At 65.9% G+C, this 13,271-nt stretch overlaps 3 protein-coding genes across 5 annotated transcripts; 2 read left to right on the top strand and 1 right to left on the bottom strand.

Moving 5' to 3' along the window:
- The first annotated feature begins 1,700 nt into the window (after positions 1 to 1,700).
- Positions 1,701 to 4,150, top strand: LOC111146626 (cytochrome c1, heme protein, mitochondrial). The gene is made up of 7 exons (XM_022502262.1): positions 1,701 to 1,835; positions 2,453 to 2,649; positions 2,736 to 2,862; positions 2,949 to 3,106; positions 3,193 to 3,353; positions 3,664 to 3,764; positions 3,850 to 4,150. The coding sequence occupies exons 1-7, from the start codon at positions 1,701 to 1,703 to the stop codon at positions 3,952 to 3,954; spliced, it is 984 nt and encodes a 327-aa protein (XP_022357970.1). The 3' UTR covers positions 3,955 to 4,150.
- An 868-nt stretch (positions 4,151 to 5,018) lies between these two features.
- LOC111146543 (SHANK associated RH domain interactor) lies at positions 5,019 to 9,999 on the bottom strand. 3 transcript variants are annotated; one of them, XM_022502129.1, is made up of 9 exons: positions 9,438 to 9,999; positions 8,978 to 9,152; positions 6,273 to 6,404; positions 6,059 to 6,200; positions 5,892 to 5,982; positions 5,658 to 5,811; positions 5,461 to 5,579; positions 5,248 to 5,376; positions 5,019 to 5,172 (listed from the first exon to the last, which is right to left on the bottom strand). In XM_022502129.1, exons 1-9 carry the CDS (start codon positions 9,612 to 9,614, stop codon positions 5,113 to 5,115), a joined length of 1,179 nt encoding a protein of 392 aa, XP_022357837.1. In that variant the 5' UTR covers positions 9,615 to 9,999; the 3' UTR covers positions 5,019 to 5,112. The 3 variants fall into 3 exon arrangements, with proteins under 3 accessions (XP_022357837.1, XP_022357835.1, XP_022357836.1); XM_022502127.1 differs by having other exon boundaries at positions 5,019 to 5,178; positions 5,248 to 5,579; XM_022502128.1 differs by having other exon boundaries at positions 5,019 to 5,178; positions 5,248 to 5,579; positions 9,558 to 9,999.
- A 33-nt stretch (positions 10,000 to 10,032) lies between these two features.
- LOC111146546 (MAF1 homolog, negative regulator of RNA polymerase III) lies at positions 10,033 to 13,262 on the top strand. Its single transcript, XM_022502132.1, has 7 exons — positions 10,033 to 11,349; positions 11,450 to 11,578; positions 11,656 to 11,821; positions 11,975 to 12,096; positions 12,177 to 12,296; positions 12,461 to 12,607; positions 12,718 to 13,262. The coding sequence occupies exons 1-7, from the start codon at positions 11,267 to 11,269 to the stop codon at positions 12,737 to 12,739; spliced, it is 789 nt and encodes a 262-aa protein (XP_022357840.1). The 5' UTR covers positions 10,033 to 11,266; the 3' UTR covers positions 12,740 to 13,262.
- Positions 13,263 to 13,271: the final 9 nt, after the last annotated feature.

The following is a 13,271-nucleotide window of genomic DNA, read 5'->3' as shown; positions in this document are numbered from 1 at the left end:
GATCTAACGGGTCTGGGGCCTGCAGATGCCCTCTGCTTCTGCCGGTTATCAGTGCTGGATGTGGCAGATCTCATGGCTGCGGTACCTTCAACGGCTTGTGCGTTGCCGGACACAGATTCCTGCTTGAGTGAAAGGCTCCATCTTGCTCTCTTACAGTGTTCTATAATTTTGTTGTTGTTGCTGAAAACTAGACATGTTAGGGGCGTCTGAGTGGCTCAGGTCATGATCCCCGGGGTCTTGGGATCCAGCCCGCAGGGGGCTCCTTGCTCAGCAGGGAGCCTGTTTCCCCCTGCTGTGCTCTTTCTGACAAAATCTTTAAAAAGAAAGAAAACTAGATTTTCTAAATCTTAAATATGTCAGAGCGCGCGCACAAGCAGGGGGAAGGGCAGGGGCAGGCGCAGAAGCAGGTTCCGCTCCGAGCAGGGAGCCCCGCGCGGGGCTCGGTCCCAGGACCCCGCAGCAGGAGCCCAGCCGAAGGCCCACGCGTCAGTGGCTGGGCCCGGGGGCGCCCGAACTAGACATTTTAAGTCCTAGGATGTGGCGACGCTGGGAATTGTACTCCAAGGACGCGGCAGGGGCCGGCAGGGGCCGGCAGGGGCCGGTCGGGGCTGTCTGCGCCGGGACGAGACAACCGGCTCCGCCTGGCCTGCAGCATCCGCCCTGCGGAGCCCCGAGTCCCCCTTCGCTCGGCCCTCGGGTGGGCTCGCGGCCGGCGGACGTGCTCGGAAACCAGCAAGCGCTAAGCTCCCTGCTCTCCCGGCAGCTCTGCGCCCCGCGGAGGCCGCCCGCGAGCCCTGGGCCGGGCGGGCCGCACGCCTGCCGGGCGCTTCCCCTAACGGAGCGCCGAGCCCGCCGGTCCACCACACAGAAGCCCCGGGGGCGTCTTCGGGTCGCGCGCGTTCGTCTCGGGACCCTTTCCTGCTCCGGCGCGGCCCCCCGGGGGTGCTGCTCCCCGACCTCCGCGCCCCGTGGCCGCTGGCGGATCTGAACCCACCACCCCGCCCGCCGCCCTCGGCGAACGGCCCCAGGTCACAGCTCGCCCGGGCCGGGGCCGGCGCAGGGGGCTCCGCGGGGGGCGTTCAGGGCTGCAGACACTGTCCGCAGCGGCTCCGGCGGGGACGCGGCTCCGCCCCTCGGGGCCAGCGGCGGCTCCAGCCCAGGAGAAGGGGAGACGCCTCCGGGACAGCTGTCCGCCGGGACGCGGCAGGCCTCGGGCGGGTCTCCAGACCCGTCGCTGCGAGCGTCCTCCTGGCACGTGCGGGGCCGCGAGACCCCGGCCCTGCGCTCCCACCGACGGCCGACGCCGGGCTTCCGAGGGCCTGGGATGCCCCGACGGCTCCCGGCGATAACGTAAATCCTCGTCGGGCGGATGAAGGCGAGCGGTGTCCGGCCCTGCGCGGGGCCCCCGGCCCGCCGGCCCTGCTCGCCCCCACCCGGAGCCCGGACCCTGCCCCGGGCGGCAGACAACGCTGCGCGGAAGCCCGCGACGGGCGGGAGGCGACCGGACCGGGAAGCCGCGGGAGCCGCCGCTGCCGCCAGCTCGGGCCCCGCCCACTTCCGGTCCCGGGAGGAGCGCGGCTCGGCGGAACCCCGCCCCGACGGCCAGGCCCCGGCCCCGCCCCTCAAGCTCTCGCGACATCTGGGCCCCGGGACCGCCGCGGGGCCTGACGGGAGCTGTCGTCGCGCCGGAGAGGGCCAAGATGGCGGCGGCGGCGGCGACGGCTTCGCTTCGCGGGGCGGTGCTGGGCCCGCGGGGCGCGCGGTTGCCGGGCGCGCGGGCCCGGGGTCTGCTGTGCGGCGCGCGGCCCGGCCAGCTCCCGCTGCGGACGCCTCAGGTGAGCTCTGGCCGCGACCCCGTCCGCCTGTGGCCCCGCAGCCCTTGAAGGTCACGGCGGGGAGGCTCTGGGCGCGGGCCGGGCAGCGAGGGAGCGGCCTCGACCTCCCGGCGCCTCTGCCCCGGCCGGATCCCCGCCGCCTGCCGACCTGAGGAGCCCGGGAGCAGGACCAGGAGCCCAGTCCTCCGAGTAGCAGAGGCGCCCTGTGCGGAGCGTGGGGGGCGGCGGGGCGGGCTCGCTGCGGGCTCGGGGCTGGGGGCTTCTCCCGGAGGGCGCGCCCAGGCCCGCTCCTGCTCTGGCCTTCCAGCTTGGGCCTGCGTCCTGAAGTGACCTCAGCCTGATCTCGGACAGCTGCCTTGTGACCTTGGCCTGCTCGGGCACCCTTGCTCGCATCCACCTAGTCCCCAGCCCCGGAGCCCAACAGCAGCCTTACACCTCCTCCTCAGGGCCGAATCGCGGTCGAGGATTCGGCGCGGCGGGGACGGGGGGCGGGGGCCGCGGTGCCCCGCAGGAGTGGCGGGTGCTGCGTGGATGAGTGAGAGAGGTGGGCGCTGAGAGGCGGATCCCCAGGTAGGGCCGGGTGGTGGTCTGGCAGGCGCTGAGCGGGGCTCTTGCAGGCAGTGTCCTTGTCGTCGAAGGCCAGTCTGTCCCGGGGCCGGAAAGTGATGCTGTCAGCGTTGGGCATGCTGGCGGCAGGGGGTGCAGGGCTAGCTGTGGCCCTACATTCCGCCGTGAGTGCCAGTGACCTGGAGCTGCACCCCCCCAGCTATCCGTGGTCCCACCGTGGCCTCCTCTCTTCCCTGGACCACACCAGGTGTGCTGCTGGCTGGCTGAGGCCGTTTCGGGGTGGGCTGGGCGGGGTGGAATCCTTGGCGCCTGTGACGCTCCTCCTCTCTCCAGCATCCGGAGGGGTTTCCAGGTGTACAAGCAGGTGTGCTCCTCCTGCCACAGCATGGACTACGTGGCCTACCGCCACCTGGTGGGTGTTTGCTACACGGAGGAAGAAGCGAAGGCGCTGGCCGAGGAGGTGCGGGGCCCAGGGATGAGGAGGACCTGGGGATTGGGGTTCCCACTGTGGTGGACAGCTGGGTTGTGATGGGCTCTTCGTGGCAGGTGGAGGTTCAGGATGGCCCCAACGAGGATGGGGAGATGTTCATGCGGCCCGGGAAGCTGTCTGACTACTTCCCCAAACCGTACCCCAACCCGGAGGCTGCTCGAGCAGCCAACAACGGGGCACTGCCCCCTGACCTCAGCTACATCACACGGGCTAGGTACATGGACTTCCTGCAGAGGGATGTGGGAGGGGGACAAAGGGCCATCTTGTGCCAGGGCTCAGGAGGCACGGATCTGCTTCCAGGCACGGTGGCGAGGACTACGTCTTCTCCCTGCTAACGGGCTACTGTGAGCCACCCACCGGGGTGTCGCTGCGAGAGGGCCTCTACTTCAACCCCTACTTTCCTGGCCAGGCCATCGGCATGGCTCCTCCCATCTACGACGAGGTTCTGGAGTTCGATGACGGTGAGAAGCCACCCCTGCCTGGGGATCAGCACGCTGGGTCCTCCTCTTCCCGCTGCCAGGGCTGCTTCCCGTGTGGGCCCTGCACTGTCCTTGGCTCAGGCACTGTGTGCGTGCCAGCGTGCCAGTGTGTGGGCAGCCTCCACGGTTGCAACTAGCCCAGACCCCTGTGTGCTGGGGGCGAAGGGGTTTCGGTTCCTTGTGAAGCCTCGGTGAGGACCCTGTCTTGGCTCTGTGGGGGGGGGGCTCCAGGGCTACCCCAGGTTGGGTAGGGACCCCTAGGGGCAGCCCTTACCACTTGTCCTTGGCCCAGGCACCCCAGCCACCATGTCCCAGGTGGCCAAGGACGTGTGTACCTTCCTGCGCTGGGCATCTGAGCCAGAGCACGACCATCGCAAACGCATGGGGCTCAAGGTAAAAGGGTTGGGCGTGGGAGAGGGGCTGGGAACCGGGCAGGGTTCCTTTCTGCTTCCTCCGGCTGAGCCTGCCTCGTCCCCAGATGTTGATGATGATGGGCTTGCTGTTTCCCCTGATCTACGCCATGAAGCGGCACAAGTGGTCAGTCCTGAAGAGCCGGAAGCTGGCGTATCGGCCGCCCAAGTGACCCTGCCCCGTGTCTGCTCACTGTCTGGTCTGGATAGGGCCTCCAGCCCAGGAGCCACTCTGGACCTGTTCAGGCCTCAGCGGGCCCTCTTGAAAAGCCCTGATTTCTTGGGTAAAAGAGGGGAGGGGCCAGGAGACCGGGTTCTGGCTCCAAAATCTTCAGTCTCCGTCATGGAAATAAATTAAGTTTCTCAACACACAGGCTTGAACTGCTGTGATGGGAGCAGAGTTTTCACAGGATTCTGGGACCGAGATCCTGGCTCTCAAGCTCCCGGGATACTCTGTGGGGTGTGGCCAGCATTGCCACGGAGAGACCGGGGGCTGCCGTCGTACGGCGCGTGGGACAGGGAACAGCTGTTAGGGAAAGCGGCAGTACTCGCCGAGCTGAAGAGGGCCTGGCTCGGCCACGCAAGGCCTGGGGCTCTGGTGGGGTAACCGGCCCCGCGTCAGTATGTGAACCGCTTGGCTTCCGTCCCAAGAGCAGCAGTTCACGGGGGGGGGGGGGGGGGCGGGGCCCCGCTTGGGGAGGAGCTGCTGGGGAGGGGAGACAGCTGCTGGTCACGCTGAGAGCCGAGCGGGCAGAGGCCACCCAGAACGTGCTCCTGATCGCTCAGCCGGGCAGCTGGAACAGGTTAAGGGATGGCGCCTCCCGCCTTGGGGCTCCTGGGTTCTGAGCCGTTCTTGCCCCCAGGAGGAGGTAAGGAGCACCTGGCTGGAGCAGCCCATGAGTGGGAGCGGGGGGGCGGCGGGGGGAGCAGAGCACATGCTTCAAGGTTTCTGGGTGGACAAGAGGCATGAGGCATGGTGAGCGTGGGACTGTGGGAGCTCTGCGTGCCCTTGGGCTCTGGGAAGAGCTCAGGCCCATGCTTCTAGGATCCCTGCGGTTTGGAGACCCCAGTACTGGCCAGTTGACACCAAGACCTGGCTGGGTCACCTCAACCAGCTGGTGAGGGCCGGGCCCCACCCCTGGCAGCTTTTATCCCAGTGGGGCTATGCCGCACACCCCCCCCCCCCCCCGCCGGGGCCGCTCAGTCTGCAGAAAGGCACAGAGATGCGGCACTTGGCTGGCTCAGAAGTGTCTTTAATGACTCCAGACTGTGCCCCTCCCCAGCCCAGATGCTATCCTTAGCGAGCAGTCAGCAAAGGTCCCCTGCGAGTTTCAGGAGGGGTCCAGGGGCCTCGGGCCTGGAGGGACTGGGGCATCCTCTCTCTCTGTGACCTGGGGCTGAGGGAGAGACTGGTCATTCCGCTTGCTCTGCCGCCCCACCCCCGTGCCCTCCGTGGCCTCTGGTACCTTTGGTGGCTGCTGGGCAGAGGCTGCAGAAAGGGGGTCCCAAGTGCAGGGCTTCTGGGTGCTGCACATCTCGCAGCCGGGCCGGCCGGGGGCGTTGATGAACGTGCAAGAAGGGCAGGACCAGCTGGGCTGGGGCGGGGGGGGAGTTGCTGCTCCTCCTTCCTTCCAGGGCCCGGAGAGTCCCAGGCCCACCCTGTCCAGCCCCTTACCCACCTGAAGGGGGCTGGGGAGGCTGGAGCTGGCCGGCTGCGCAGCTCTGGGCACCCCCCGTGACGGAGGAGACAGGCGACTCAGTTCCCCATCCAGCCTCTGGGGGCCCTGAGGGCTGTGTCCTGCAGGGAACGAGGGGGGCTCAGGGGCGCGTCAGGCTGCGCCTCGCCTTCCTCATCCCGTCCACGTCAAGGACTCACCTGGGGCTTCTCGAGGGGCTGAGAGCAGGTAGAGGAAAGCGGGATCCCCGTCCCGCCGGGCCCCATAGGAGGCAAGGCTGCGCTCGGGCACACACAGGCACCGCCCGATGACCCAGCGCTGCACGGCTGGTGGGAAGCCAAACTCCGAGAACACCTGGGGCCAGAGCATCAAGGCCAGGCAGTGTCACTGAAGGGCCCCTGCCCGCAGCAGGGTTCTCCAGACCCCACACTTACCTGCTCCTGGAGGGTCGCAATGGTGCAGTGGGGGCGAACTTGCAGCGAGACATGGGCAGAGGACGCAGCATCCTCAACCGTGACCTGTAGCCTGGGCCAGAACACAGGTCAGGGGGAAGAGCGGGGGTCCTGGAAGGGCCGGGAGGGCAGAGCGAAGCAGCCCTCACCTGACAGGGCCGGGAGGGAAGCAGGCCTCCTGGAGCTGGACACTGAGGGCCACATGATGCTGGGCCAGGATGGCCGCAGCCTGGGCTGCCCCCTGCTCATCCCCAGCCTCGATGGCCCGGGCCAGGCGCCGCACCAGCTCTTCTGCAGAGAGAGAAAAGGCCATCACAGCTGAGCAGACCGCTGCTTCCAGCCCCCTCCGCCACCTGCCTTTACCTTTCTCCACAGCGTCTCCCGGGCTCCAGCAAACATCCACCTTGGGTTGTGGGGCCTGGAGCGTGGGCACCTCAGGGGGACTGGGCGGGGAAACGGGGCACATTTCTGGGCCCAGGGCTTGGGACAGGCTGCCTAGGAGGGAAGACGTGGGGTGGGCTGGGGTCTCCTGAGATCCAGCCCCCAAGCCGAGTTCTTACCCAGGCCTCTGCTCTCTGACCTCAGGTTTCTAAGACATTTGCCGCCACCTTGCTCACCTCAGCCCATGCCAGGGCTCTTGCCCATACATTAAGTCAGACTCCACCTTGGTCCTCACTAACCCCTAAAAGGTCCCTGCCAACTCCTCACAGCTGAAGCTGCACTCGGCTTTTCCTTGGGCTCTGGCATGCTTCTGGGCTGTTCCGTCTAGCCCCACCTAGGCCCATCCACCAAAGAGGCCCTGTCAGCCCACCAGGGATGCTCCCTTGGCCTCCCAGCAGAACCAAAGCAGATCCTCAGAAGGAGCCTGCCCCTTCCTGCTCACCAGGAGCCCTGCAATTGCGATCGTCCCCTCTTGGTGCCCTCAAGGACATCCACCCTCTCTACTGGCTCGACCATCAGCACAGGACAGCCTGGGGGCTCCCACTGCCTTCTCAGGGCGCCCTTACAGAGCTGGCCATGCTGCTGTCTCCCCTCTTTCCTTCCACCTGAGGCCCAGCCCACCCCTTGCTGATGCAGCTCTGAGGATGGCTTCAGGCCCTCACTGTTGAGCCGTGGGCCCCATGTGTGTGCCCCCAGGCCGAGGCCCAGCCTAACCTCGGAGCCCCAGAGGTCACACACACACTCTTGCCTGGAGGCTATCATACCTGCTACTTCCCGGCCACATGGGTGTGAAGATCACACTAGGACCTTCCAGTTTTACTCGTGTCACCTCAATGAAGCCCTCCCAGCCACCCTATATAAAACTGCAAACTCCATGGGGCGCCTGGGGGGCTCAGTGGGTTAAAGCCTCTGCCTTCAGCTCAGGTCATGATCCCAGGGTTCTGGGATCAAGCCCCACATCGGGCTCTCTGCTCAGCGGGGAGCCTGCTGTGCGCGTGCGCGCGCGCTTGTGTGTGTCTCTCTCTGCTGCTTCTCTGCCTACTATATGATCTGTCAAATAAATAAATAAAATCTTTAAAAAAAAAACTGCAAACCCCACCCTACCAGCACTCCCATCTCCTCCAACATCTGACACAATTTTACTTAATTTTTTCCCCAACTTACATATATAGGTATATATACGTATATTTCTCGGGGGAGGGGAGAGGGACAAAGGGAGAGGGAGAAAGCATCTCGAGCTGACTCCACACTGAACGCTTAACCAGCTGAGCCACCCAGACACCCCCCAACCTAAGTATTTTTTAACTGAGGGGCACCTGGCTGGCTCAGTCGATGGGGCATGTGACTCTTGACTTGGGGTCCTGAGTTCAACCCCCATGTTGAGTCCAGGGATTACTTAAATAAATTAGGGGCTCCTGGGGGGCTCAGTTAAGCAACTGCCTTCTGCCCAGGTCATGATCCCATGGTCCTGGATCGAGCCCCCACATCAGGCTCCCCGCTCAGCAAGGAGTCTGCTCTTCCCTCTCCCTCACACCACCACTTGTGCACTCTAATAAAATGTTCAAATAATGATTAAAAAATAAACCTCTCCACCTAATCAATACGTTTGGACCGATACACCGGGTTCCATTAGTTCTAAGCTTACAACACAATGGTTCCACAAGTCTCTCCGCAATGCTGTGCTCCCTGCAAGCGCACGTTTACGTATTTTATATGCCCGCCTCCCCTCCAGAAACACAAGCTCCGAGAGAGCAGGGTCTGAAGTTTGAGTCACACAAACTCTCCAAGGCCTGAAGCACTTAGTACAGAGCAGGTGCTGAGTCCCCAGCAGGTCAAGGGATGGACAGCCTTCCTCCCTCCGCAAGTGCTGTGCTGTCTGGGCCTCTCCTAGGTCATACTGTACGGTTTCTTCTTAGCCCTCGGACAGCGCTTCTGATACGTTTATGGGCCCTTTCCTCTGCTTGCCACACTGCCTGCCTGTTGGATTCTCTTGCTCCTCTCTCCTAGTGACCCAGGGTTGACCTCTTCAGAGCCCCACCCCCAGCCCAGCTCCACCCAGCTAGCTCCTCTCCCCTCCGCACCCTTGCACACAGGCCCTGTCTGGGAGCTCCTCTCCCCTCCGCACCCTTGCACACAGGCCCTGTCTGGGAGCTCCACAGTAATTCTCCCTCCAGCTCTGTGTCTCAACCATTAACTCCTCAACTTAAGTGACCGTGAGATCCACCCAATTCCATCTGCTAAGCATCTCTGGTATCACTCTTCTCTCCAGCTCTATCTGCGCCGCCCCTACAGAAACACGGGTCTTAACCTCGAATCTGAGCCTGTCACAATCCCACTGAGTACACATCCCACTGCTCCAAATGCCATCAGTCTTACCCACACCCGGAGGACCTCCCTGCTCTGCCCCTCATGTGTCCGGTACTCCCGGCTCCAGCTTTTCGGCTTGGATGCCTTTTCTCCACTTTCTCCCTCCGGGGAGCCTGTTCAGGACCCACCAGTGGGTAAAGTGGGCCCCGCTTTCCCACCGCTTCCCCCATCCAGGCCTGGGGGACTGGGGCTACACCTGTTCTCTCCCAGCACCCACGGTCCCTGCCCAGCCGAAATGAATTTCACTCCAGAGCACTAACCATTCTGCCCCTCCATGGTGGCGCCTCGAACTAGCGCTGCCCACCGCTGAGCCTCCTGGGGGTTGAGGAAATGCAGGCTGAGGGTCCCAGGCCCTCCCGGTGGAGGCTGCAGCTCATGCTGGCTGGGGCCTCGGACCGTGTAGGAAACGGACTCCAAGGGCCACTCCAGACTGACCTGAGGAAGGGCAGAGTCCAGGCTCAGGGTCTTCCGCCAGCACCCACTGCGCGATGACCAAAGGAACACGCGGTCACGTCTGCAGGCCACTGACCCGGACCTACGCCCCTTCGCACGCCGCCCTCGGAACCTTCACGGGACGCCGCTAAAGACGGGCAGCACGGCCCTGGCCCCCGTTCTGCCGACGAGGAGCCGGCCACAAGGGCAAGCCAAATGCTCAAGGGCACACGGCCGGCCCCGCTCAGGGGACCGGTCCCGGCTCGCGGCCCCGCCGCCCCCACTCACCGCCCCGGGGCCCGCGCCCAGCAGCTCCAGCCGGAAACGCCCGGGCCGCTCCGGGTCCGCGGTCAGCTGCAGCTTCCGCAGCTGTGCCTGGGTGTCCGGCCCCGCGCCCAGTGGCCTCACCGCGGCGTGCACAGCCAGGAGCACCGCGGCCGAGTCCGGGTCCGAGGGCGGCGCCATCTCCAGTCCGGCCCCCGCCCGGCCCCCCGAGCCCGCTTCCGTGCGCTCGGGCCGCTGAGCGCCTCGGCCGGCCGGAAACTGGGGCCGCGAGCCTGGGGTTCCGGCCGCCGCAAAAGCATCGGAGCCTCCTGCTTTCCCCAGGATGGACACAGCCTAGAGGCTCGGCGGGACGGGACTGCAGCCCGACGGTCCGGGTCCCCCCGGCCGCGCGGGGCGGGAGCTGAACGCCGTTCCCAGCTCCTTCCGGCCCGCCCTCCGCTGCCCTCTGGGCTGCCCGGCCCACCCACCCCGCGTGGGTCAGCCAACCACTCCGGGAAACGCGGGCTGACACCAGGGGCGGGACAAGCGAGGGCCGCAACCAATGAGCACCAGGGAAGGAGGCGGGTCCTCACGGCCTGAAAGAATGACGGACAGGCACCTCAGCCAATAGAGGTGGACGCTAGGAGTGACTGGCGGGAGGCGCACCCAACGGTTATCCGAGCTCTCGATCCCGGCGGCTGGAGCGGGCCATTCAGGGGCGGGGGCGGGGCCTTGCAGACGCTTGTTGTTGTCCGGCCGGGGGAGGCAGAGGTCGCTCGCTCGCTCCTTTGCGCTCTCGGGCCTTGTGTGGCGGTCGGCGGGCAGGTCGGTCGCGGGAGTCGGTCGCCGTGCAGGGGCGAGGCTATGTCGCGGTGGCAGCCCGGCAGGGCCGGCAGGGCCGGGAGTAACGGGACGTCGCCGCAGAGCCTCTTCCCCCGGATACAGTGCGGCCCGAACGGAGGCCGCGCCGCCGCCCTCCGGTCCTGAGGAGCTCGCGCTGCCCGGAGCCCCACCGCCTTCTTTCCCGCGCCGACGTCCACCGGCCCGCCCCGACCCGGCCACACCGAGCGCTGCGCAAGCAGGTAGGTGTCCGCCCTGTGCCGGGCGCCGAGCAGGGGCCTCCGGAACTCCAGCCCCCAGCGGACTTCGCGCTGGCGCGCGTGCGCGTCCCGGGGCGCACGGCACCCTGGGATTTGTAGTTCCCCGCGGCTGGCTTGGGGTTTTCCTTCGCCCCGGCGGGTGCAGCCAGGCTGACGCTGGCGGGCCCTAGCTGCCGGCCGACAGGCCCCTCGGGGGTCGTGGTGCCCGCCTCTGTTCCTTGGTGTCCGAAGAACTAGGCGCCCTTGCGGAGAGGAGCAGGGAGGCCTTCGGGTTTCCTCTCCACCTCGCTAGAGGCCCCGTAGCACAGGGAAGAGCTCTGCGTCCCGGTGACCGCAGGCCCCCAGCCCCCGGTGTGCTGGATCGCGACCCGGTGCAGGTCCTGGCCGTAACTGAGGCGCTTAGCCCGAGGTCCTGCAGGAGCCCCGTGCCTTACGGGGAGTCCAGGGAGATGAGCTAGCGAGCCCTGGCGTGAGCAGGAGCCCTGGTACGCCCCCGGTATCGGGCGGGGAAAAGTGGGTTGGCTGAGCTGGAGCCTGGGCCCACCACTCTCGGGTAACAGGATCCAGTTTCTCTCTCCTGCCAGTGCTGAGGGCTCAGGATTGAGCGCAGGAGGGACCCAGCGTGTCACTAACGGCTCCACTTACTGGCTAGGGAGGCCAGACGCTCAGCCCCAGGGCCAAGATAGTCAGGGGCTGTTTCCCATCCTGAGGCAACACTAGCCCCTCCGACCGCAGGACCCCTTCCCCAAGGACATGAAGCTGTTGGAGAACTCGAGCTTCGAGGCCATCAACTCACAGCTGACAGTGGAGACTGGAGATGCCCACATCATCGGCAGGTGAGGCCTGGGCTCCTTGGGGCCTCAGAGGTCACGAAATCCTGGCCCAGACTTGAACCTGCCGGGTGGCATGCTCCATGGTCCCCCTCGCCCTTTGTAGGATCGAGAGCTACTCATGTAAGATGGCAGGCGACGACAAGCACATGTTTAAGCAGTTCTGCCAAGAGGGCCAGCCCCACGTGCTAGAGGCGCTGTCCCCACCCCAGACCTCGGGCCTCAGCCCCAGCAGGTGAGCCGGAGCAGAGTCTGCCCACTGTGGGCTGTGGGGGGCGGGCCCGTGCCGGGCTGATGTGTTTCTCCGTGCAGACTGAGCAAGAGCCAAGGTGGCGAGGACGAGGGCCCGCTAAGCGACACGTGCAGCCGCAAGACCCTCTTCTACCTGATCGCCACGCTCAACGAGTCCTTCCGGCCTGACTATGACTTCAGCACCGCCCGGAGCCATGAGTTCAGCAGGGAACCCAGCCTCAGCTGGGTGAGGGTCAGGCTCGGGGGAGGGGCTCGCAGCCCCCCCCCCCCACCCCAAGCTCTGCTTACTGTGCTTCCTACCTGCAGGGGCCCCTGGGCTTGGCCCGGCACGTGCCCTCGGTCCCGCACCCTGAGTCAGTCCCGACTGTGACCGTCCTAGGTGGTGAACGCCGTGAACTGCAGTCTGTTCTCAGCCGTGCGGGAGGACTTCAAGGCCCTGAAGCCGCAGCTGTGGGACGCGGTGGATGAGGAGATCTGCCTGGCCGAGTGTGACATCTACAGGTGGGCTGGCGTCCCTGCAGGTGGGCCGGGGTGTGCGCGCCCCTGGGCCTTCACACCACCTCTTGCCCCGCACTCCCCAGCTACAACCCAGACTTGGACTCAGACCCCTTTGGGGAGGACGGCAGCCTCTGGTCCTTCAACTACTTCTTCTACAACAAGCGGCTGAAGAGGATTGTTTTCTTCAGCTGCCGCTCCATCAGGTTGGCCCCTGTCCGCCGCCTCCCCGGCCTCCTGTCTGGCTCGTACACCGCTTCCCCAGCCCTGCCCACCCCACTCCTGACTTTGTCCTTCCCGGACACCCTCCCTGGGCTCGGCAGCAGGCCGGGGCAGGCAGTGCTAAGACCAGTCCCCGCACCTCCCCCAGCGGATCCACCTACACCCCCTCGGAGGCAGGCAATGAGCTGGACATGGAGCTGGGAGACGAGGAGGAGGAGGAGGAGGAGGAGGAGAGCGGCGGCGGCAGAGGCGGTGAGGGCGGGCCCGAGGAGACGAGCGCCATGGAGGAGGACAGGTGTGTGGCGGCTGCTGAAGCCGGGGCTGGCCAGGACAGAGTGGGCACGCCTCTGCCTCACCCCCTGGGTGTTGGCTCCTCTGAGGTCCTTTCGTGCCACCTCCTGCCAGGGTCCCGGTGATCTGTATGTGAGGATGAGGAGCAGAGGCCCAGCTTCATTCAGCTTCAACCAGTGCCGGGAACTGCCCTCTCGAGGGCCCCGAGGGCCTCCCCAGCTGGTGGTCAGCCCCTGGCTCTGCCACGGCTCCGGCGCCGCCCCAGGCCACGCCCACCCAGCCCTTTGGCTCCGCCCACAGATGTCTACCCCGCCCCCCCCCCCACAGGCTCCCGCTGCCTGTGTTGTGGTTGGCCTGGACAGCGCAGGGCCTGTGGGAAGAGCCGCTGCCCTGCCCCCCCGGGAACTGACACCGGCAGGGGCACCCGGACTACAGAGTTTATTTTTGTATTTTGTGCTGGATCAGGCATGGACCTGCACACTCCAGCCCAAGGGCCTGAGATCCAGTCAGCAGGCCCCTGCGGTCACCACCCTGGGCTTGGCCAGCCCCTGGCGCCCACCAGTACCCACCCTTCCCCTGCCACCTCGCCCGTTGGGCAGCGTGCACTGAGTGTCACTTTGCTGCAGCTGTTTGTTTCCAATAAAAATTTCTGTGACTTAGTGGGGACC

This window comes from Enhydra lutris, unplaced genomic scaffold (assembly GCF_002288905.1).
Source record: "Enhydra lutris kenyoni isolate GAN:26980312 unplaced genomic scaffold, ASM228890v2 scaffoldscaffold14, whole genome shotgun sequence".
In the NCBI taxonomy this organism is placed as follows: Eukaryota; Metazoa; Chordata; class Mammalia; order Carnivora; family Mustelidae; genus Enhydra; species Enhydra lutris.
Note: the sequence above shows the minus strand (reverse complement) of the source record. Positions and strands in the feature narration are given on the sequence as shown.